The 23158-nt window shown below is 45.1% G+C and overlaps 1 protein-coding gene across 1 annotated transcript in view; it reads left to right on the top strand.

The window, feature by feature from the left end:
- Nucleotides 1-4463: 4463 nt before the first annotated feature.
- Nucleotides 4464-23158, top strand: part of LOC124606569 (dorsal-ventral patterning protein Sog) — a 491731-nt gene continuing 473036 nt past the window's right edge. The window contains exon 1 of the mRNA XM_047138553.1: nt 4464-4685. Coding sequence (XP_046994509.1) covers nt 4559-4685 — 127 coding nt within the window. The 5' untranslated portion in view covers nt 4464-4558. The remainder of the gene's footprint in view (nt 4686-23158) is intronic.

The raw sequence follows: 23158 nt of genomic DNA, 5'->3' as shown, positions 1-23158 counted from the left end.
AACAGCATAGTGAACGCATTATTGTGGCCAAGATAGATACGAAGCCCACACCCACTACAGTAGTACAAGTTTATATGCCAACTAGCTCTGCAGATGACGAAGAAATTGAAGAAATGTATGATGAAATAAAAGAAATTATTCAGATTGTAAAGGGAGACGAAAATTTAATAGTCATGGGTGACTGGAATTCGAGTGTAGGAAAAGGGAGAGAAGGAAACATAGTAGGTGAATAATATGGATTGGGGCTAAGAAATGAAAGAGGAAGCCGTCTGGTAGAATTTTGCACAGAGCACAACATAATCATAACTAACACTTGGTTTAAGAATCATGAAAGAAGGTTGTATACATGGAAGAACCCTGGAGATACTAAAAGGTATCAGATAGATTATATAATGGTAAGACAGAGATTTAGGAACCAGGTTTTAAACTGTAAGACATTTCCAGGGGCAGATGTGGACTCTGACCACAATCTATTGGTTATGACCTGTAGATTAAAACTGAAGAAATTGCAAAAAGGTGGGAATTTAAGGAGATGGGACCTGGATAAACTGACTAAACCAGAGGTTGTACAGAGTTTCAGGGAGAGCATAAGGGAACAATTGACAGGAATGGGGGAAATAAATACAGTAGAAGAATGGGTAGCTTTGAGGGATGAAGTAGTGAAGGCAGCAGAGGATCAAGTAGGTAAAAAGACGAGGGCTAGTAGAAATCCTTGGGTAACAGAAGAAATATTGAATTTAATTGATGAAAGGAGAAAATATAAAAATGCAGTAAGTGAAGCAGGCAAAAAGGAATACAAACGTCTCAAAAATGAGATCGACAGGAAGTGCAAAATGGCTAAGCAGGGATGGCTAGAGGACAAATGTGAGGATGTAGAGGCCTATCTCACTAGGGGTAAGATAGATACCGCCTACAGGAAAATTAAAGAGACCTTTGGAGATAAGAGAACGACTTGTATGAATATCAAGAGCTCAGATGGAAACCCAGTTCTAAGCAAAGAAGGGAAAGCAGAAAGGTGGGAGGAGTATATAGGGGGTCTATACAAGGGCGATGTACTTGAGGACAATATTATGGAAATGGAAGAGGATGTAGATGAAGATGAAATGGGAGATATGATACTGCGTGAAGAGTTTGACAGAGCACTGAAAGACCTGAGTCAAAACAAGGCCCCCGGAGTAGACAACATTCCATTGGAACTACTGACGGCCGTGGGAGAGCCAGTCCTGACAAAACTCTACCATCTGGTGAGCAAGATGTATGAAACAGGCGAAATACCCTCAGACTTCAAGAAGAATATAATAATTCCAATCCCAAAGAAAGCAGGTGTTGACAGATGTGAAAATTACCGAACTATCAGTTTAATAAGTCACAGCTGCAAAATACTAACACGAATTCTTTACAGACGAATGGAAAAACTAGTAGAAGCCAACCTCGGGGAAGATCAGTTTGGATTCCGTAGAAACACTGGAACACGTGAGGCAATACTGACCTTACGACTTATCTTAGAAGAAAGATTAAGGAAAGGTAAACCTACGTTTCTAGCATTTGTAGACTTAGAGAAAGCTTTTGACAATGTTGACTGGAATACTCTCTTTCAAATTCTAAAGGTGGCAGGGGTAAAATACAGGGAGCGAAAGGCTATTTACAATTTGTACGGAAACCAGATGGCAGTTATAAGAGTCGAGGGACATGAAAGGGAAGCAGTGGTTGGGAAGGGAGTAAGATAGGGTTGTAGCCTCTCCCCGATGTTGTTCAATCTGTATATTGAGCAATCAGTAAAGGAAGCAAAAGAAAAATTCGGAGTAGGTATTAAAATTCATGGAGAAGAAATAAAAACTTTGAGGTTCGCCGATGACATTGTAATTCTGTCAGAGACAGCAAAGGACTTGGAAGAGCAGTTGAATGGAATGGACAGTGTCTTGAAAGGAGGATATAAGATGAACATCAACAAAAGCAAAACAAGGATAATGGAATGTAGTCTAATTAAGTCGGGTGATGCTGAGGGAATTAGATTAGGAAATGAGGCACTTAAAGTAGTAAAGGAGTTTTGCTATTTGGGGAGCAAAATAACTGATGATGGTCGAAGTAGAGAGGATATAAATGTAGGGTGGCAATGGCAAGGAAAGCGTTTCTGAAGAAGAGAAATTTGTTAACATCCAGTATTGATTTAAGTGTCAGGAAGTCATTTCTGAAAGTATTCGTATGGAGTGTAGCCATGTATGGAAGTGAAACATGGACGATAAATAGTTTGGACAAGAAGAGAATAGAAGCTTTCGAAATGTGGTGCTACAGAAGAATGCTGAAGATTAGATGGGTAGATCACATAACTAATGAGGAAGTATTGAATAGGATTGGGGAGAAGAGAAGTTTGTGGCACAACTTGACCAGAAGAAGGGATCGATTGGTAGGACATGTTCTGAGGCATCAAGGGATCACCAATTTAGTACTGGAGGGCAGCGTGGAGGGTAAAAATCGTAGAGGGAGACCAAGAGATGAATACACTAAGCAGATTCAGAAGGATGTAGGTTGCAGTAGGTACTGGGAGATGAAAAAGCTTGCACAGGATAGAGTAGCATGGAGAGCTGCATCAAACCAGTCTCAGGACTGAAGACCACAACAACAACAACAACAACAACATTAAAACGCTTGATAATGGCATTTTAAGCCGAAATCATAATCGTGTCAATGTAACACTGCAAATAAAAAAGTCTAATGGCGGTACTGACTTCAAAGACTCATCTACTTCTTTAAGTGTCTCATTTCTTAACCTAATTCCCTCAGCATCACCTGCTTTAATTCGACTACTTTCCATTATCCTCGATTTGCTTCTGTTGATGTTTCTCGTACATACTCCTTTCAAGACACTGTCCATTCCGTTCAACTGCTCTTCCAGGTCCTTTGTTGTCTCTGACAGAATTACAGTGTCATCGGCAAACCTCAAAGTTTTTATTTCTTCTCCATCGGTTTTAATCCCTACTCCAAATTTTTCTTTTGTACTCGAAGGGAACGATCTATTGATACGTAATCAGCATGGTTTCAGAAAACATCGTTCTTGCGGAACGCAGCTAGCTCTTTATTCGCACGAAGTAATGGCCGCTATCGACAGGGGATCTCAAGTTGATTCCTTATTTTTAGATTTCCGGAAAGCTTTTGACACCGTTCCTCACAAGCGACTTCTAATCAAGCTGCGGGCCTATGGAGTATCGTCTCAGTTGTGCGACTGGATTCGTGATTTCCTGTCAGGAAGGTCGCAGTTCGTAGTAATAGACGGCAAATCATCGACTAAAATTGAAGTGATATTGGGTGTTCCCCAGGGAAGCGTCCTGCGACCTTTGCTGTTCCTGATCTATATAAATGACCTGGGTGACAATCTGAGCAGTTCTCTAAGGTTGTTCACAGATGATGCTGTAATGTACCGTCTAGTAAGGTCATCCGAAGACCAGTATCAATTGCAAAGCGATTTAGAAAAGATTGCTGTATGGTGTGGCAGGTGGCAGTTGACGCTAAATAACGAAAAGTGTGAGGTGATCCACATGTTCCAAAAGAAATCCGTTGGAATTCGATTACTCGATAAATAGTGCAATTCTCAAGGCTGTCAATTCAACTAAGTACCTGGGCGTTAAAATTACGAACAACTTCAGTTGGAAAGACTGCATAGATAATATTGTGGGGAAGGCGAGCCAAAGGTTGCGTTTCATTGGCAGGACACTTAGAAGATGCAACAAGTCCACTAAAGAGACAGCTTACACTACACTCGTTCGTCCTCTGTTAGAATATTGCTGCGCGGTGTGGGATTCTTATCAGGTGGGATTGACGGAGGACATCGAAAGGGTGCAAAAAAGGGCTGCTCGTTTTGTATTATCACGTAACAGGGGAGAGAGTGTGGCAGATATGATACGCGAGTTGGGATGGAAGTCATTAAAGCAAAGACGTTTTTCGTCGCGGCGAGATCTATTTACGAAATTCCAGTCACCAACTCTCTCTTCCGAATGCGAAAATATTTTGTTGAGCCCAACCTAGATAGGTAGGAATTATCATCAAAATAAAATAAGAGAAATCAGAGCTCGAACAGAAAGGTTCAGGTGTTCGTTTTTCCCGCGCGCTGTTCGGGAGTGGAATGGTAGAGAGATAGTATGATTGTGGTTCGATGAACCCTCTGCCAAGCACTTAAATGTGAATTGCAGAGTAATCATGTAGTTGTAGATGTACTCCAAAGAATAACCGATGGCTGGTATTGTTCGCTAGTCTGCAACAATAGTTGGCGGAATATTTCAATACGAACAGAGATGTAAGCTCCGGGCGTCGAACAGAGGACGACCGCGACGCAGCGCCGAAAGCGGAGGCGCTGACGCGGGTTCCCCTGCCCCACCACGCAGCGTGGCGCCAGCCCGCGGTGGAGGTGGTGGGGGAAGACAGGCGACGATCGCGGCGGCGTGGGCTCCGCCGTCAGTGCGCAGCGCGACGCGACACGGGACGCATCGGTCCGAGCAGACGCAGCCAGAGGCGGACACACGCAGGCGCGACACACACACACGACCCGGCGGGCTGCCGCCGCAACATGCAAGCCGCTACGCTCGCGCTGACCCTGCTGCTACTGAGCGGCGTCGCCTCGGCCGCCGTGCGCAGGGCCGGCGCCGCCCAGCTGCCCATCTCCAGCGATGACCGCCGCATCACCAGGGCCTCAGGTACGCACGTAAACAAACACTGCTGTTTGACGCTGAGTGCTGTACTGTTGCGGTGCGCGCAATGACACGCTCCGATTCGTCGCTAGCATATGCTGCAGTTCGTCTGAAAAAAAACGCACAGTAATGCAAAATGTATTTCATTCATAACTGGCTTGATCAGTAGGAGATACCAAAGATTTCTTAGACTGACAGGAGTCCTTACTACAAATACCACTAAATCTGGGCAGTCAGACGTTTTGCTGATACCATTCACAAGAACAACTTACAAATTTTTCGTGGTTGTCATCTTCCTAAATACCAAATTGCTGCACCAGTATTCGTTTCGGGAAAAGCGCATTATCGACAGTCAGAAATGAAAATGTAGAAATGACTGTCGACAATGGGTCTGACTAGAGACGATCTTGAGGTGTTGGTAAACAAAATACCGCCTCAACTGTGTAGTGTTTATGAGGGTTATTTCACTCAACAAAAGTTTGTTGTAAGGTAACGTGCCGACAAAACATAGTTGTTGGGAAATTTTTAACCGCCACATTTCGTAATGGAATACACAGTTTGTTATGGTCTAACATACTGGAATCGAGAAGTGGAAATAAGACAGATAATGATTTTTTGCAGAGATTAGATTCGTTTTTCGTTCCATAGATCCGTGCTGAGGAGATCCTCGTGGATGTGGAACATCTCAATTTAAAAAAAAAAAAAAAAAAAAAAAACTAATAGTACGAATATATACAATACATCATTTGTTTCTATTAAAAAATTCGTCAGTGGAGTAGAAGGAGTTGGCCACTAGTAAGTCTTCCAGGCTCCTTTTAAACTGATCTTTATTTGTAACTAGATTTTTTTATGTTTGCTGGCAATTTATTGAAGATGAGTGTTCCTGAGTAGTGGACCCCTTTTTGAACTAAAGGAAGTGCTTTTAAGTTCTTGTGCAGATCATTTTTGTTCCTGGTATTGTATGTATGAACTGAGCTGTTTGTTGGAAAAAGAGATATTATTTAGGACAAATTTCATTAAGGAGTAAATATACTGAGAGGCAGTAGTTAGTATAGCCAGTTCTTTGCAGAGGTTTCTACAGGACGTACGTGAATTTACTCCACCAATAATACGTATTACACGCTTTTGGACTCCGAAAACTTTTTTTTGACTTGAGGAGTTGCTATGCAAGCAATTGTTCCTTACCGTGTAACTGTGTGAAGGCAACCTCAGCGTACAGAACCCTCTAATACGCACTTTCCTGTAATGTGTAAAATGTAGGCAATAATTAGTTTCGCCGGTTGTAAATCGTGTTTCCGAACATTGCAGCGATGGTTTAGCAATCCTGAAAGACATGCAAACATAAAACATATAACGACGTCATGTTTGTTTACATCGTGAACCGCGTAAACAGCTCGCCGCTGAACCAATGCTATCGTTTCCGCGACTCCCAGTTTCTGGCAAAGTTAAGGCTTTTGCAAGGAATAGAGATGTCGAATGTTTCACTGTGGCATCACTGGTGCTCTCTGAGACTTGTTTTTCTATTGTCGTTGCCTTGTAAAAAGAATTAAGGTTCGATGATTTACATCGTTTGTAGAGGCATTCTCTCTTACAGTGTTTTGAGTTATACAATAGTGCAACTTCGAATATACTATTAGGTACAAACATTCCAAGATATATGCGAAATACGTATATACGCACAAGAAGGTGAAAAATTAACTTTGTTCCACAGTTATGCCGTGTGCCTTGTTAATAAACATTTTTACTCTCGCGGTTACTGAATTTTTTCCTTGTACTCTAATCTTTTAACAACGCAGAAGACGCAATGACATTACGGCACTAGAGCGGTTGTCTATAGGAACACGCATGTACTTCAGTTGACTGATGATTGCAATCAGCTGGGTTGTTTTCGTCTGCAGCGATTGTAAGATTAGATTAGATATCCTCTTCGATCCGTAGACCCATAGTGAGAGATTTCCGAGAATGTGGAACATGTTACACAAACATGATACATACTATCAATAAAAGATTCTAAGTCAGACAGTCCTGCAGAAAGTAGTGAAGTCAATATCTTTATAAAATCATATTTCATTCACACATTAACTGCATTTAATTTTGTGTAAGCCCAGATTAAAATAGTTTGGGAGGCTTATTTACTCAGATTGCATTATTGCACTGAACCTGCGCTATTTTCATATATTATGTAGCATTCACATCATAGCTGACGATAAGTACATCGATGGTCGTGCTAAGAAATTCCTCAGTGAAGTAGATGTTGACTATCAATAAACCCTTTATGCTCCTCCTAAACTGTAGTTTATTATCAGCTACACATTTTGTGATTGTTGGTAAGCTATTTAAAACAAGCGATTCTGAATATTGAACATCTTTCTGCATCAAAGTCAGTACGTTTCTTTATGAAGAGTGTTCTTATTCCTAATATTGATTCCTCTCGAAATGGAATGAATGAGAAGAGATCGAACTTTTATAATGTGCAAGCCAGGGGTGCAGAGTTGCCTTTTATGACCCGCATCTTTGATGTTGTATACTAACGACATCTGTCAAGAATGACTTTGATTTTTGTTTGTACGGACTCCCGGATCGCCTGCCATGTGCGCGGCGTATACTACATCATTTCTGCCATGTCATCCTTGCGGAAATACAAATGTCATTGATTTGGGGAAAAATGTGTACTGTGTGTTTGTACACCGGTGAAACAAGTTAGTTCTTTGTACCGCTGCGTTGACAGGGCGTAGTAAAATAGGCGACGTGTAGGTAGAACGAGAATTCTCTTGTAATCTCCCACGCAGAGCAGGTCATCCTGAAACGCCAGGGTGGGTCATTTATTCAGCTAACGGAATAACTTCTCATTTATGTTACGCTTCCTACGTGAGGCTGCTCATAGCCATCTCTTTAAGTTTGTCACATTACGGTTACCTATGAAGGGATCCTTGCGTCTGTGGTCTCTTAGTAATAACAGCTCGTCTCGTTGGATAGTGTTCTCGTCCCGTGCTTCGCTTTAATTCTCAATAAAAATCCGAGCTTTCTATAATACTCATCATTGTTCTTGTCGGAAAAGCAACTCGCTGTCGAAGAAATGACGAAATCTCACAGGTGTAAGTGATGTTGTGTTGCCTACTGCGACCAAAGATTACAATGGCGCCAACGATGAAACACTATCCACAGCGTACTTGTTTCCATCACGATGTAAAATAAGAGGCAAACTACTTTCGAAGTCTGTCGGCACCCAGTGTCCACTTCCAAGCAATTCTGAGTGCGTAGATCATATTTCTATTAGTGTTCTTGCTGCATATTCTAATTTCTACAGCTTCTTTCGTGATTGAACTGCAGTAGTTTGAAGCCTGCGTTAAAATCCGGTTCTGCTCAAACAACGCCTTTTACTTATTAAGAAATAGAAGATTTTTCTAGAATTGTGAACCTAATGGCCGGCTGACGTTCGGTTCAGCACTGGGAAGTTGTTCTAATAGGATATGCTGTCCCACGTAGCTCAAAAAATGGCTCTGAGCACTATGGGACTCAACTGCTGAGGTTATTAGTCCCCTATAACTTAGAACCACTTAAACCTAACTTAACCTAAGGACATCACACACATCCATGCCCGAGGCAGGATTCGAACCTGTGACCGTAGCGGTCGCGCGGTTCCAGACTGTAGCGCCTAGAACCGCTCGGCCACTCCGGCCGGCCCCACCTAGCTGCTGCCACGTTCACAAGGAATATTGTGAACACCTGGGACTATACAGTGAGCAACATTTTTAATTTCCTTAAGCGGCCGAGAGATGGTCTTAACCCCAGTCCGTTTAACATGAGCCGTAATTTACGCGATATTGAAAGACTGCGTAGGAGTATGTCCCGTACTTTATGTTGTGGTGAAAACAAAGACGTTGCGCATGACGTTTCACCGTCGGCGTCAATGCGATATTGCGTCTTTCACGTATGTGTGATTCTGTTGCTTCTTTGACTGTCAGACTCCTTCCAGAAGAAGACAATGCTGGATATTGTTGAAATCTTACAGAGAATTGGTTGGTTGGTTTGGGGAAGGAGACCAGACAGCGTGGTCATCGGTCTCATCGGATTATGGAAGGATGGGGAAGGAAGTCGGCCGTGCCCTTTCAGAGGAACCATCCCGGCATTTGCCTGGAGTGATTTAGGGAAATCACGGAAAACCTAAATCAGGATGGCCGGACGCGGGATTGAACCGCCGTCCTCCCGAATGCGAGTCCAGTGTCTAACCACTGCGCCACCTCGCTCGGTCTTACAGAGAATTAACGTGACTAGCGAGCGATTAATGCAACAAATCCTACGCGAAAGACTTCGTAGTTACACTCCTGGAAATTGAAATAAGAACACCGTGAATTCATCGTCCCAGGAAGGGGAAACTTTATTGACACATTCCTGGGGTCAGATACATCACATGATCAAACTGACAGAACCACAGGCACATAGACACAGGCAACAGAGCATGCACAATGTCGGCACTAGTACAGTGTATATCCACCTTTCGCAGCAATGCAGGCTGCTATTCTCCCATGGAGACGATCGTAGAGATGCGGGATATAGTCCTGTGGAACGGCTTGCCATGCCATTTCCACCTGGCGCCTCAGTTGGACCAGCGTTCGTGCTGGACATGCAGACCGCGTGAGACGACGCTTCGTCCAGTCCCAAACATGCTCAATGGGGGACAGATCCGGAGATCTTGCTGGCCAGGGTAGTTGACTTACACCTTCTAGAGCACGTTGGGTGGCACGGGATACATGCGGACGTGCATTGTCCTGTTGGAACAGCAAGTTCCCTTGCCGGTCTAGGAATGGTAGAACGATGGGTTCGATGACGGTTTGCATGTACCGTGCACTATTCAGTGTCCCCTCGACGATCACCAGTGGTGTACGGCCAGTGTAGGAGATCGCTCCCCACACCATGATGCCGGGTGTTGGCCCTGTGTGCCTCGGTCGTATGCAGTCCTGATTGTGGCGCTCACCTGCACGGCGCCAAACACGCATACGACCATCATTGGCACCAAGGCAGAAGCGACTCTCATCGCTGAAGACGACACGTCTCCATTCGTCCCTCCATTCACGCCTGTCGCGACACCACTGGAGGCGGGCTGCACGATGTTGGGTCGTGAGCGGAAGACGGCCTAACGGTGTGCGGGACCATAGCCCAGCTTCATGGAGACGGTTGCGAATGGTCCTCGCCGATACCCCAGGAGCAACAGTGTCCCTAATTTGCTGGCAAGTGGCGGTGCGGTCCCCTACGGCACTGCGTAGGATCCTACGGTCTTGGCGTGCATCCGTGCGTCGCTGCGGTCCGGTCCCAGGTCGACGGGCACGTGCACCTTCCTCCGACCACTGGCGACAACATCGATGTACTGTGGAGACCTCACGCCCCACGTGTTGAGCAATTCGGCGGTACGTCCACCCGGCCTCCCGCATGCCCACTATACGCCCTCGCTCAAAGTCCGTCAACTGCACATACGGTTCACGTCCACGCTGTCGCGGCATGCTACCAGTGTTAAAGACTGCGATGGAGCTCCGTATGCCACGGCAAACTGGCTGGCACTGACGGCGGCGGTGCACAAATGCTGTGCAGCTAGCGCCATTCGACGGCCAACACCGCGGTTCCTGGTGTCCGCTGTACCGTGCGTGTGATCATTGCTTGTACAGCCCTCTCGCAGTGTCCGGAGCAAGTATGGTGGGTCTGACACACCGGTGTCAATGTGTTCTTTTTTCCATTTCCAGGAGTGTATAATTCGTGTCGTTGCTAATTTCGCCCCCTGCGTGTACTCTGACACGCTCGCCAATTTTCTGCGTTTTGTGTATTTATTTTCCTCTTAAGTAGTCCATATGTAAGCAGTAGGTACTTCTATATTGGTTAACGACTCGTTGCACGTAGTCCGCCTTTAGTTGTGGGCTGTCGGTCACACGCAGCAGGAGACTGCGGTCCTCTGTGCAAGGAGAGCCGGCGGCCTTCAAGAGTAATCGTCGCTATTTCACTGTGTTACCCGTGTATCTGTAGGGTCTGAAAGTGCATACATACAACGCAAGCTGCTGTGCAGTAAATTGCGAACGATCGTGTGTGCCAGTATCAACGGTTTTATACTCTATTGTTCCATTCGCGTAGCATAAGTGATAAAACCAAAGGAGTAGTCGGTAACATGAACTAGTGACGTTCCCAGAACAAATTAACACTTAATTGCAACAAAACGTAATGTATACGGTTTCTGACGAGAAAATCTTTTAAAAGCACAGTGTTATTTCAGAACGAATTTTCACTCTGCATCTGTGTGCGCGCGCCCTTGAAACTTCCTGGCAGATCAAAACGGTTCCCCTATCTTCCAAACTGCACAGAGGATCTGGTTGGTTCCAATGGTTCTGAGCACTATACGACATAACTTCTGAGGTCATCAGTCGCCTAGAACTTAGAACTAATTAAACCTAACTAACCTAAGGACATCACACACATCCATGCCGGAGGCAGGATTCGAACCTGCGACCGTAGCGGTCGCTCGGCTCCAGACTGTAGCGCCTAGAACCGCACGGCCGCTCCGGCCGGCACACACAGGATCTCCTGCATATCTTTCGTGACTATCACTCCTGCAGTAAACGATTCTGCTGAAAAGTGGTTCGGCCACAGCTTATGGTGTGGCTCTCACATTTTGAAAATTTTTATTCCTGTTTTTATAAACTTTCTATGTACTGACTCGTTCCATGAGCACGTGGCTGTGGCTCGCACGGACCCATGAAACCTTTTAAATAAATAAATATCCCTTTCCTGATACATACGAGACGAATATCTCGAAGGAGACAGAATTTTTGCACAGACTTCCTCAGTAACCGGTATTCTGCATTTACGGGCAGTGTGCGAACTGTACCTTCCTGTTCCAACACTTGCATCGCGTCCCTGAATTTGTTCGATGGCGGCTTCTATGCTGGCATCGTAAGGATTCCCAACATTTGACCAGCAATCTGGAATTTGTGGCACTGGTGTCTTCTGCAGGGTTTTATTTAGGCCGCGCGCTACGGGCGTGCTAATGTCTTGCGCCTTGTGCGCAGCCGGCCGGTGTGGCCGAGCGGTTCTAGCAGCTTCAGTCTGGAACCGCTACGGGCATGGATGTGTGTGATGTCCTTAGGTTAGTTAGGTTTAAGTAGTTCTAAGTTCTAGGGGACTGATGACCATAGATGTTAAGTCCCATAGTGCTCAGAGCCACTTGAACCATTTGAATCATCATAGTGATGTTATAAACACCTGCGACTTTTGGGGCTCCTGTATCGTCCTCTCCCTGTGTTTACAACATTACCTGTGATGATTGCCAGTGTAAGTATATAGGCCAAACAGGAACGTCCTTTGAAGTTGGGTTTAAGGAACATACTTCTGGTTCGGTTCCAGTTGTGCTTGAATTCACATTTATACGAAACGGCTCACTCAGTCTCTGGTATTACACCAGGTCTTACAATTTTGCACACGGATCGCAAGGGTAACGTTCCTAACATCTTGGAAGAGATGCAGATCTTTCATGCATTAAGGAAATCTGGAAACGAAACACTTAATTCTCAACCTAAAAAAAAGGGGGGGGGGGAAGGGGGCTCTAAGCACTATGGGACTTAATATCTGAGGTCATCAGTCCCCCCCTAGACTTAGAACTACTTAAACCTAACTAACCTAAGGACATCACACACATCCATGCCCGAGGCAGGATTCGAACCCGCGACCGTAGCAACAGCGCGGTTCTGGACTGAAGCGTCTAGAATCGCTCCGTCACGCGGCCGGCTCTCAAACTGAATTAAGGCATAAAGCCATTTGGGCAAAGAATAGCCTGGTGCATCAACCCTTTTCCTCTTACGTCCTCTTCCTTGATGCCTCCACAAGGACTATTTTCCCTTTTTAATCATTTTCAATAATTTTTGTAAAAAAGTTAAGAATTGTAACAATTTGTAAGGATTTCTTTAATTTTAGAAGTTGTGTTTATAAACGGCTCATAATAGGTTCTAGTCTTTTTTCCCTATGTCTGAGTTATTCGCTTTACAATTGCTATTTTTATAAATACGTTTAATTTTTTACACTCGACTCCGTTGAAGTTTATCGGAAATTGGTGGTGGTTTTTGGGGGAAGGAGACCAGACAGCGAGGTCATCGGTCTCATCGGATTAGGGAAGGACGGGGAAGGAAGTCGGCCGTGCCCTTTGAAAGGAACCATCCCGGCATTTGCCTGGAGCGATTTAGGGAAATCACGGAAAACCTAAATCAGGATGGCTGGACGCGGGATTGAACCGTCGTCCTCCCGAATGCGAGTCCAGTGTCTAACCACTGCGCCACCTCGCTCGGTTTATCGGAAATTATTCACGCTTTCGCGCATGTGCCGCTTTTTGATATCCAGTCAGTCCGCGCACGGCATTCGCAGCGTTCCGTCCCGGCGCGGCCTCACCTGAGGTACTGTTTACTCTGTACTTGTCCTCCCTTCCCCCTTCCCTTTAGTGCTTTTTATACTTTTTCTCAAATACCATGTGTTCATGGTTTGTAGTTCATGCCGCGTTTGTAATCCATAACTATCGCTTTTTTCGAAATTTTTCAAATTTTAAAGAACGGGTTGGAATCGGACCGTAAAACTGGATTGACCACTTCATGTAAGTATTCAGTCTTCCGGACACTTTTTTATCACGGTCATGTGGTCTTCATGTAATACTAACTGCAGACTCTGTCTTCTTTTCTTATTCAGTCTTGCACCTAGTGATCTAATTTAAACTTACGAAACCGGTAGTGCCTTTAATAAAGATGTTTTATTCAACATATTAGTGAATATCTTGAGTTATTCACAACATGTAAGTATTTAAGGTAATACTAAAAAGTGGTATTAAATGGAAATATCACGTAAAATGAATAATGAGAATAACAATGGAAGATTTAGATTTGTTGGGAGGGTTCTGGGAAATTGCCTCACATCTGTGATGGAAATAGCACACATGGTGCTTGTGTAACCAATGCTCGAATATTGCTCCAGTGTTTGGACAGCTTATCAAACAGGCATGAAAACAGACAGCAGATGACTTCATAGGTGCGCTTCTAGGGTTGTAACAAGTCGGGATATCCGGTTCGAAGGTTTAACAGAAATGCTCGGGACTCCATGAAATAAATGTGACATAGTTGTCGCGAACCTCTACTGAGTAGATGTAGAGAATCCGTTTTCGAAGATGACAGCGCAGCTGTTACGCTGCCACCAACAAATACCATGCGTAAGGAACACGAGAATAAAATAAGAGAGATTTACGCCTAGTGGAATATAAATCATTTTCTCCTCTCTCACTGCGTGAATGGAAAAGGAAAGACGGTTGATAATGTTGGTACGATGTACCCTCCGCCATGCACTGTACACTCGGCGAGGAGCATTTAGGTAGCTGCAGACTTTCCGGAAACTTACCCGAGTCCCCTCTTCGCCTTACCTGCGACACATTTGACGCGGCCGCTTGATTTTACACGGCTGTGATGATTTACCCATAGATGTTCAAACAAAGTGATTGATTACATAAATGTACCACTAATCTTTTAATCGCAAGCTATCGAGTTCTTTCTCTTTATCATCGGCGTTATCCCACATTTGCTGCTTGTAACGAGATCTGCCATTCACTAAGCCGACGGTAAGCATTGCCTCGGTCGTTCTACGTTTCTTTGCGGCAATCCAGTGCCGACACTTGCGTTTAGATAAGTGTCGTCAGCGACCAATCTGATAATGCTAGCCGGTCGCTGTGACCGAGCAGCTCTATGCGCTTCAGGCCAGAACCGCGCTGCTGCTACGGTCACAGGTTCGAATCCTGCCCCGGGCATCATGGATGTGTGTGATGTTCTTAGGGTAGTTAGGTTTGAGTAGTTCTAAGTCTAGGGAACTGACGATCTCAGATGTTAAGTCCCATAGTGCTCAGAGCTTTTTTTTTTTTTTTTAATAGTGCTACTGGCTCTTTTGTGTAATGAGAATGTTAGCGGTCTGGCTAAAGCCTTTCTCTCGAGCACGCAACTTCCCTTCCCACTGATCATTCGCTGTCCAGTATAATGTATTAGATTCCTTTAGTAAAATATATTTTTGGACCGATCAGATGTCTGTAAAGATAGATGTGATCGTAGTTTGTTTATTAGAAGACATAGTGGTACAGTGCCAAAACCTTCAGAAAATCAAGGGGGAAAATATGTACCTCTTCACTTACATGTGCTATTTACGAGACGTAGTGTGTGAAAAAATGTTGTGTGTATTTCACACGAGTGGCTTTTCTCAACCCGCGCTGATCTTTCTGGGATAGTTATGATGATACGAACTGCAGTATACTCTAGGAACCTGTAACAGAAGGTCCTGAAAATACTGTTCTCTCACACTACGTAGCTCATACTTTATTCCTTTTTTAAACACGGATCGGCGCTGTTTCTCATTTTCGCTGAGAGACATTCGATAAATAACCTGAAGCGCCACAGAAACTGGTACAGGCATTGGTATTCAAATACAGAGAGATGTAAACAGGCAGAATACGGCGACGCGGTCGGCAACACCTGTATAAGACAAGAGTCTGGCGCAGTTGTTAGATCTGTTACTGCTGCTACAGTGGCAGGTTATCAAGATTTAAGTGAGTTTGAAGGCGGTGTTATAGTCGGCGCACGAGCGACGTGACACAAAATCTCGGAGGTAGCGATGAAGTGGGAATTTTCCCGTACGACCATTTAAAAAGTGCCGTGAATATCAGGAATCCGGAAAAACATCGAATCACCGACATCGCTGCGGCCGGGAAAAGATCCTGTGAGAACAGGACCAACGACGAGTGAAGAGAACCGTTCAAAATGACGTAAGTACAATCCTTTAGCAAATTGCTGGAGATTTCAGTTCTGGGCCATCAACAAGTGTCAGCGTGCGATCCATCCAAAGAAACATCATCGATATGGGATTTCGGAGCTGAAGGCCCAATCGTGTACCCTTGATGACTGCACGACACAAAGCTTTACGCCTCTCCTGGGCCCGTCAACTCCGACATTGGCCTGTTGATGACTAGAAACATGTTGCCTGGTCGGACGAGTCTCGTTTCAAATTGTATAGAGCGGATGGACGTGTACGGTATGGAGACAACCTCGTAAATCCGTGGACCCTACTTGTCAGGAGGGGACTGTTCAACCCGGCAAAGGCTCTGTAATGGTATGGGGTGTATGCAGTTGGAGTGATATGGGACGCTTGATACATGTAGATAAGACTCTAACAAGTGATACGTAAGTAAGCAACCTGTCCGATCACTAGCATCCATTCATGTCCATTGTGTATTCCGACGGACTTGGGCAATTCCAGCAGGTCAATGCGATACCCCACGCTCCCAGAATTGCTACAGAGTGGCTCCAGAAACACTCTTTTGAGTTGAAACACTTCCGCTGACCACGAAACTCTCCAGACATGAATGTTATTGAGCGTATCCCGGATGCCTTGCTACGTGCTGTTCAGAAGAGATCTCTACCCCTCGTACTCTCAGGATTTATGAACAGCCCTGCAGGATTCATAGTGTCACTTCCCTCCATCACTACTTCAGACGTTAGTCGAGTCCATGCCACGTCGTGTTGCGGAACTTCTGCATACTCGAGGTGGCCCTACACGATATTAAGCAGGTGTACCAATTTCTCTGACTCTGCAGTGTATGAGTTAGGAAACTGGCAAGGGGCTACCTCCGCTGTGTATTCAGTGGCTGCAAAGCTTGGTGCCTTTTTTGCTTTGAGCACTCTTACTTGTTTCTACAATTGCAAGAATGCTGAATTATGTAGGGTGTTCAGAAACAGTCTGAGAGGCTTGTAAGGTTATTGCATGGTAGGCTCTTCCGAAAAATAATTGTTATTAAAAATTCGATATGTTGCCCGCTTCAGAGCTAGTTAGCACTGAAGTTAGTTAATCAGGCCGTTGCAGCGGAAGTTCAAGCGGTCCACCAGATACAATTAGGGTCAGTTGTTCTCACAGCGTAAGTGATGGGTACCAGACTGCTCTGACTTTGGCTCGGATTCCATCCTTACTACCGTGCAGTGTCCAATTTTTATATCAACGTCTTGTTCGGATTTAGAAGAGCTAACGGAGAAAACGTTTAGTGACACCGCCTCTGGCGGGACGCTCGAATCTGTGCTTGCAGCGGCTGGATTACCTAACTTCAATGTTAATTAACTCGGAAAGGGTGCAACGTATCGGTTTTTTCTTAACAATTGTTTAGTAGCACAACCTACCCTGCAATATCCTTACAGGCTCATCAGATTGTTTGTGACTACCCTGTATGTGTCTCAGTTGTCACTGTGTGCGGCGGTGCCGGCCGTTGTGGCCGTGTGGTTCTAAGCGCTTCAATTTGGAACCGCGTGACCGCTACGGTCGCAGGTTCGAATCCTGCCTCTGGCATGGATGTGTGTGATGTCCTTAGGTTAGTTAGGTTTAATTAGTTCTAAGTTCTAGGCGACTGATAACCTCAGAAGTTAAGTCGCATAGTGCTCAGAGCCATTTGAACCATTTTTTTGTGTGCGGCGGTAAACAATTGGTGTGATCATAGTGTAAATATGTGACACGCCAATTACATCTTCATCCCCGGAACTTACGCCACGGGATGTGCGGGACGTAACGGCTAAGAATTCAACCTCGTTTGATGAACTCAGTCTTATGGTCATACTATGCTTGAAATGCACCAAAGCCGGCCGAGGTGGCCGAGCGGTTCTAGACGCTACAGTGTGGAACCGCGCGACCGCTACAGTCGCAGGTTCGAATACTGTCTCGGGCATGGATGTTTGTGATTTCCTTAGGTTAGTTAGGTTTAAGTAGTTCTACGTCTAGGGGACTGATGACCTCAGAAGTTAAGTCCCACAGTGCTCAGAGCCATTTGAACCATTTGAAGTGCACCAATTCCAGTAATCTACTGCCACACATGGCTCAGCTGGAAGACAGAAAGAAAGAGGCAGACACAGACAGACAGTCGGAATTCCCGAGACCCTGGAAGCTGCCACTAACGAACGGCGAGAGACTGCGCGGCATTATGCTCGAGTACGTGCAGAGCACTAAGCGCCCTCTCCCGTTGTTCGGGACTTGTGCCCACCCCGACCTCTCCCCCCCTGACATGCGGATTTCTGTCCGCTTAACCAGCCCTTCGCTAAACCACTTCCTGCCATCCGGGCGCCAGATGCCAACGGAAGGACCCACAGTGGAGCCAGCCGAAGTGGCCGTGCGGTTAAAGGCGCTGCAGTCTGGAACCGCAAGACCGCTACGGTCGCAGGTTCGAATCCTGCCTCAGGCATGGATGTTTGTGATGTCCTTAGGTTAGTTAGGTTTAACTAGTTCTAAGTTCTAGGGGACTAATGACCTCAGCAGTTGAGTCCCATAGTGCTCAGAGCCATTTGAACCATTTTTGAACCCACAGTGGAGCAGATGAATAAAACGGCCAACTAGTTTTAAGTTAACCTTAACCATGGTTTCAACGGACGTAAATCCGTCTTCTGAAGAAGGACTAGAAACAAACGTCACATTAACAAACAGTCCGTTAGTAAAGCGATCCAACATCTCTGCATGAAGTGTGTCGGAAACGATCCGTGCATCCATTTGTAAGAGTTAAGGCCTCTAAAATCAGGGGCTTGTCACATCAATTGATTTTAGGGGCCTTAACTCTTACAAATGGATGCACAGATCATTGCCGACACACTTCATGCGGAGATGTTAGATCGCTTTACTGACTGTTTGCTAATGTGCAGTCCTTCTGAAGAAGACGAGTTTACGTATGTAGAAACTATGGTTAGGTTAGGTGAAAACCAGAATTTATTACAACTTGTTGGCTGTCTCGTTCACCTGATATTCTGTAACCATTGCTGAAGTGCAGCCATGTTGAAAATTTTTTTAAAAAATACCACAGGGGACGTAGATTTGGGACGAAACTGCAGCCAGTCCCGATTTATGGTTCTGCAGAATTTATTCCTCCATGAGCTAACTTTCAAGTTACTACACCCTCATCGTTTACAGAAGTACAGGATGATTCAAACTTCCTGTTATACGCTTCTGAGGGCTGTGGAGGTGGTGAAGATTTGATAAGAAACACGTGTCCGGAAATGTACTATTTGGATGTAAAATCAGTTTGAAGATCGGAACACTTTTAAATCTACCACATCACGGTTCACTCATATCAGAGAGAATGATCTCTGACCTGTTTGCTGTAGGAGCCCATGCCATTGGCCGTGTTTCCTGTTCTTGTCTCCTCTGCGTGACGAAAGACTTCCTCTTCAAAGTTGAGGGTGCAGCGCATCCGCGAACCATCACAGCCAACACACATAGTTTCAAAGTTACCAATTTCTAGCGGGCTTTTCTGCAGTTAGACGAAGGTGTTATTACAACAGGAACTGACGACGTCGTTCTCTTCTCAGCTTGCGTGCATACCGTGAAGCGGAAGATTTGAAAGTGATCCAATCTTCAAATTGATTTTACATCCAAACGGTACATCTCCAGACATGAGTTCCTTATCAGAACTTCATCTAGTAAGATCGCTCTACAATCGGTAGAAGCCTGTAATAGGAATTTTGAATCATCCTGTATAATTTCCTCCATTACAGTTAGGACTGTCGGGTAATCATTGTTGTTGCGTGAAACTGGGTGAACGTGAAAGCAAACACAAAATACAGCGACCATTTTACACAAGTTTAGACGTTGTGGATTTAAAACCCCGATATTTACATAGCCACCAAAACGAGCATTTTCAAAAATGTTCAAATGTGTGTGAAATCTTATGGGACTTAACTGCTAAGGTCATCAGTCCCTAAGCTTGCACACTACTTAACCTAAATTATCCCAAGGACAAACACACACACCCATGCCCGAGGGAGGACTCGAACCTCCGCAGGGACCAGCCGCCCAGTCCATGACTGTAGCGCTTGAGACCGCTCGGCTAATCCCGCGCGACAAAACGAGCATGTAAAACTTTACTACACCGTACTCGCTCATAACCTTTTTGCTATCTATTAAAGCTAAAAATTAAATTTCCTTCGTAAACATATCATGTGACATGGAGGAGAAGTTCGTTCGATGAGTGTCCACACGTTCCAAAACGACAGGAGACACAGCTGTGTGGGGCCAGCTGGTACGCGGGAGATCGGACAGGTTTGCACGATCTTGTTCAGATGGTGACAGACGCTTCGCCCAAGAGCTCGCCGTGGTTTTGTTCGCTGCCAGGTCTCTTTAGACATTCTCCAAGCGCCTGCGAATATCTATGGTGCTCTATTTTTCCATCAAAAGAAACTCAGTGACAGCTCTCTCCTTGGTGCGCACCTCCGTTAAAGACGCCATTTTGAAGGCTACGTAGTATAAAGCCGCTACCTTACGGAACTCCAAGAAACTATAGGGGATGAAGCGAGAATATTTCACGATGTCCCACAACAAATTCTGCATTTTTCTGCCGAAATTGACCGAGGAGAAAAAGTGTTGCGTTACTTACTGAACACCCCTTGTATTTTACGGTAGTTATTGTTTCCAATGATTTGTCCCCAATACTGTAATCGAATAGTAGTGGATCTCTTACCCTGTTTACGATCGGTACGTTACATTTATTTACGTCCGCTGTCATTAGCTAGTCCCGGCAGCAATCATCGACCATCTTCAGGTCTTTCTCCATTGCGGTACAGTCTTCTGGCCTCGTAATCTTCCCATGGAGAACAACATCGTCCCTGAATAGTCTCACGGAGCCTTCAACGTCATCTCTCACGTCAATATTATACATTGTAAACAGTAACAACCCCCTAATATTCCATTTGGATATCATTTAAATTACTTTTACATCTGTCGATTTCACCTCTTTAGTAACGACATGTGGCACTGTATGTGGAAAGGGAGGATATGAGTAACAGCAATGTCATTGAGACGTTCTGCCTGCAAGTGCCGGAGTATCGAGTTCTTATTTATGGCGTCAGGTGAAGAAATAGTATTGTTACGCAAGAAACAGCAACGCGCTTTTGGTTCGCTTGTTGTCGTAAAGTAATCAATTTGGTTCTTTCTAGGTGACTGTGGTCAGTGGATCACCTCGAATGAGTGCGTCCGCATGTTCCAACGTTGCAGGTGTCTCAACTGTTGGCGGCCGGCCGGCACGGGGGTGATCGGACAGGCTTGCAAGGTCTCGTTTCGATTATGACCGGCACCTCGCCCAACGGCTCACTGTGCTTTTGTTCACTACCAGGTCTCATTTCGGTTTAGAAATACTCTGTATTATTATCGGATCCGGCGGGCGAATAAATGGATTTGTACGCAGACCTTTAGGAGCGGCTGTCTAAATTTTACCACATTAAAATCTTTTACTAACGGGACTATATTTACTCCCACCGTTACGTCCAAGAGAACCGTGAATTCTTCAAGCTCTTTGTGAGACGCACGTTGGAGCAAGTCAGATGGTAGACTCTGTACCTGTTCTTCGCCGTATTAGAGGAAAGTCTAAGAAGCAGCAAATTTCTTAGACCACTAGACTCGAAAAATACATCCGTTTTTGGAATCTGTATTTTTCATAGCTAAAATACGTAGACTTCCAGTAGTTACTTGGAAAGCTAAAACAGTGCTGCCTTAAGTTCTACCACACACCCTCTGACACTGTCGTTAGAAATCGATACACTTAACTTTTTCTTCTGAAAAACTGAGGTGGGCACCTACACTCCGTCTACGGCAGCAGACGAAGTTCGTGGTTTCGCTTATAGTTTTCGAGTGTAAATGTAGATATACAACAGGAGCCCATAGAACGGTTCAGTTCACCAGAGTATCCTGCAAAACACTACAAGGTTTTTCCAGAAGGAGATTACGGCCACTGCCATTTGAGTCAAGGAAGCAGCGCTGCTAGTTCATTCGATGGATCGAGGTACAATAAACAGTTTAACGAAGTGTAGCGAAGTCTTAATTGACATTCAAATCAAACGACGTGATATTTCTTAATTTCGGCGTTGTTTCGCTTTACGACTGCGCCCGCCAACATGCTGTCAAAAAAAATTCGAGAAATCTAGACAAGTTTCAAATGGGAAGTGTTTGATCATTCTTTCCCTAAGTAGAGCCCTAGTGATAAAGATCTAGGGGAGGGTAATTTATTCCAAAATAAAACTCAAAACAATTGAGAAACTATGTTTATTAGCCCCCAAACGTAGCAATGATATCTGTTTATATTAAGTAGGCACATCCTAAAGTGTACTTAACGGATAGAAAATGTTTTTATTTTTTCTGGAACGTGCCCATTCATCCATCTCAGTGGTGGAATGTCAAGTATAACGACAGGAACGTAACGAGAACGTAACAAGCTGTCCCTGAGCGGAGAAAAATCTTCGACCCGGCCAGGAATCGAACCCTGGTCCCTTCGATCATCAATCCGCTGCGCTGACCGTGCAGTTTCCAAGGCGGAAAAACATATAATTTTACTGTCAGGAAAGTAATATTCACATCGTAAATCGTGGACAACGCATGATGTGCTACTTGGAAAAAAATGAAGTAATGACATGCAATAAATATGAAAAGTAAAAGAACAGAAGAAAACCCCCTGATGGTTGCGAGCTATCGGCGAAACGAGTTGGGCAGAAGGAACAGAGTGTTTGCATAACGGCTTACCCATAAACCCACATTGTTTTTCAGCAGACACGGGTCGATCTGAGAAGAGCCAGGTGTTTAATGACTGTACGACAATATTAATCGAGCAGTAATTCGTTCGGTACAAGATGCCTGGTCGTGTCGGTGTTCCACACGCGTGTCCAGAGAGCCTAGCACCGCCAACGTGCGTGCAGCGAGAACGAGGATGTGCGCTGCAGGCTGCAGGCTGCTGCGGCGACGCCGGGCGTCGGTTATTTCGGAGCGGCGGGCGTCGGGCGTCGCGTCTCCGGCAGCAGACCCCACAACACTCGCCGCTGACGTCAGCGCCGCAGTCTGCCGGGGAGCCCTGTCATTACGTCATGCCGCCGCCTCCGAATAAACCAACCACTGTGCTCTGTGTGCGGGTGAAAAACTCGAGCGCTCTCTTCTCTCCGTCATAACGCCGTTCGGGGGAGTTTGTTTTCACTCCGAGTGGCACTAATTCAGTGTTGTTAGCCGTCTCCTGCTTGCATTCTTGGTTCAAATTTCCAGGCGGCAATTCCGTTATGTGTAGTATTCTACATCTACAACATCTGACCAACATTGCCCGGACGTCACTGTGTACCACTAGGTGTTATGAGAGGCCCAGCCGCCAGTATAAAAGGACGCGGAAAGAATTGTGTTGTTAGTAAAGAAGCAGTACCAGCAGTATGGGTCTGCTCAACGTCTTTGAACGTGGACTGGGCACCTGAGTACTCTAGCGGTGGCTGCGCGATAGCTCAGCGTGTTCGGTCAGAGGGCTGACTGTCCTCTGTAATAATAATAATAATAATAATAATAATAATAATAATAATAATAACAATAAAACCCCGTGGAGGCCCGGGAAAAGAATCGGCCTCCGGTATGTTCTGCCAGTCGTAAAAGGCGACGAAAAGAACAAACCA

This window comes from Schistocerca americana, chromosome 3 (genome assembly GCF_021461395.2).
Source record: "Schistocerca americana isolate TAMUIC-IGC-003095 chromosome 3, iqSchAmer2.1, whole genome shotgun sequence".
Lineage (NCBI taxonomy): Eukaryota > Metazoa > Arthropoda > Insecta > Orthoptera > Acrididae > Schistocerca > Schistocerca americana.
This window is presented reverse-complemented; position numbering and strand designations above follow the sequence as displayed.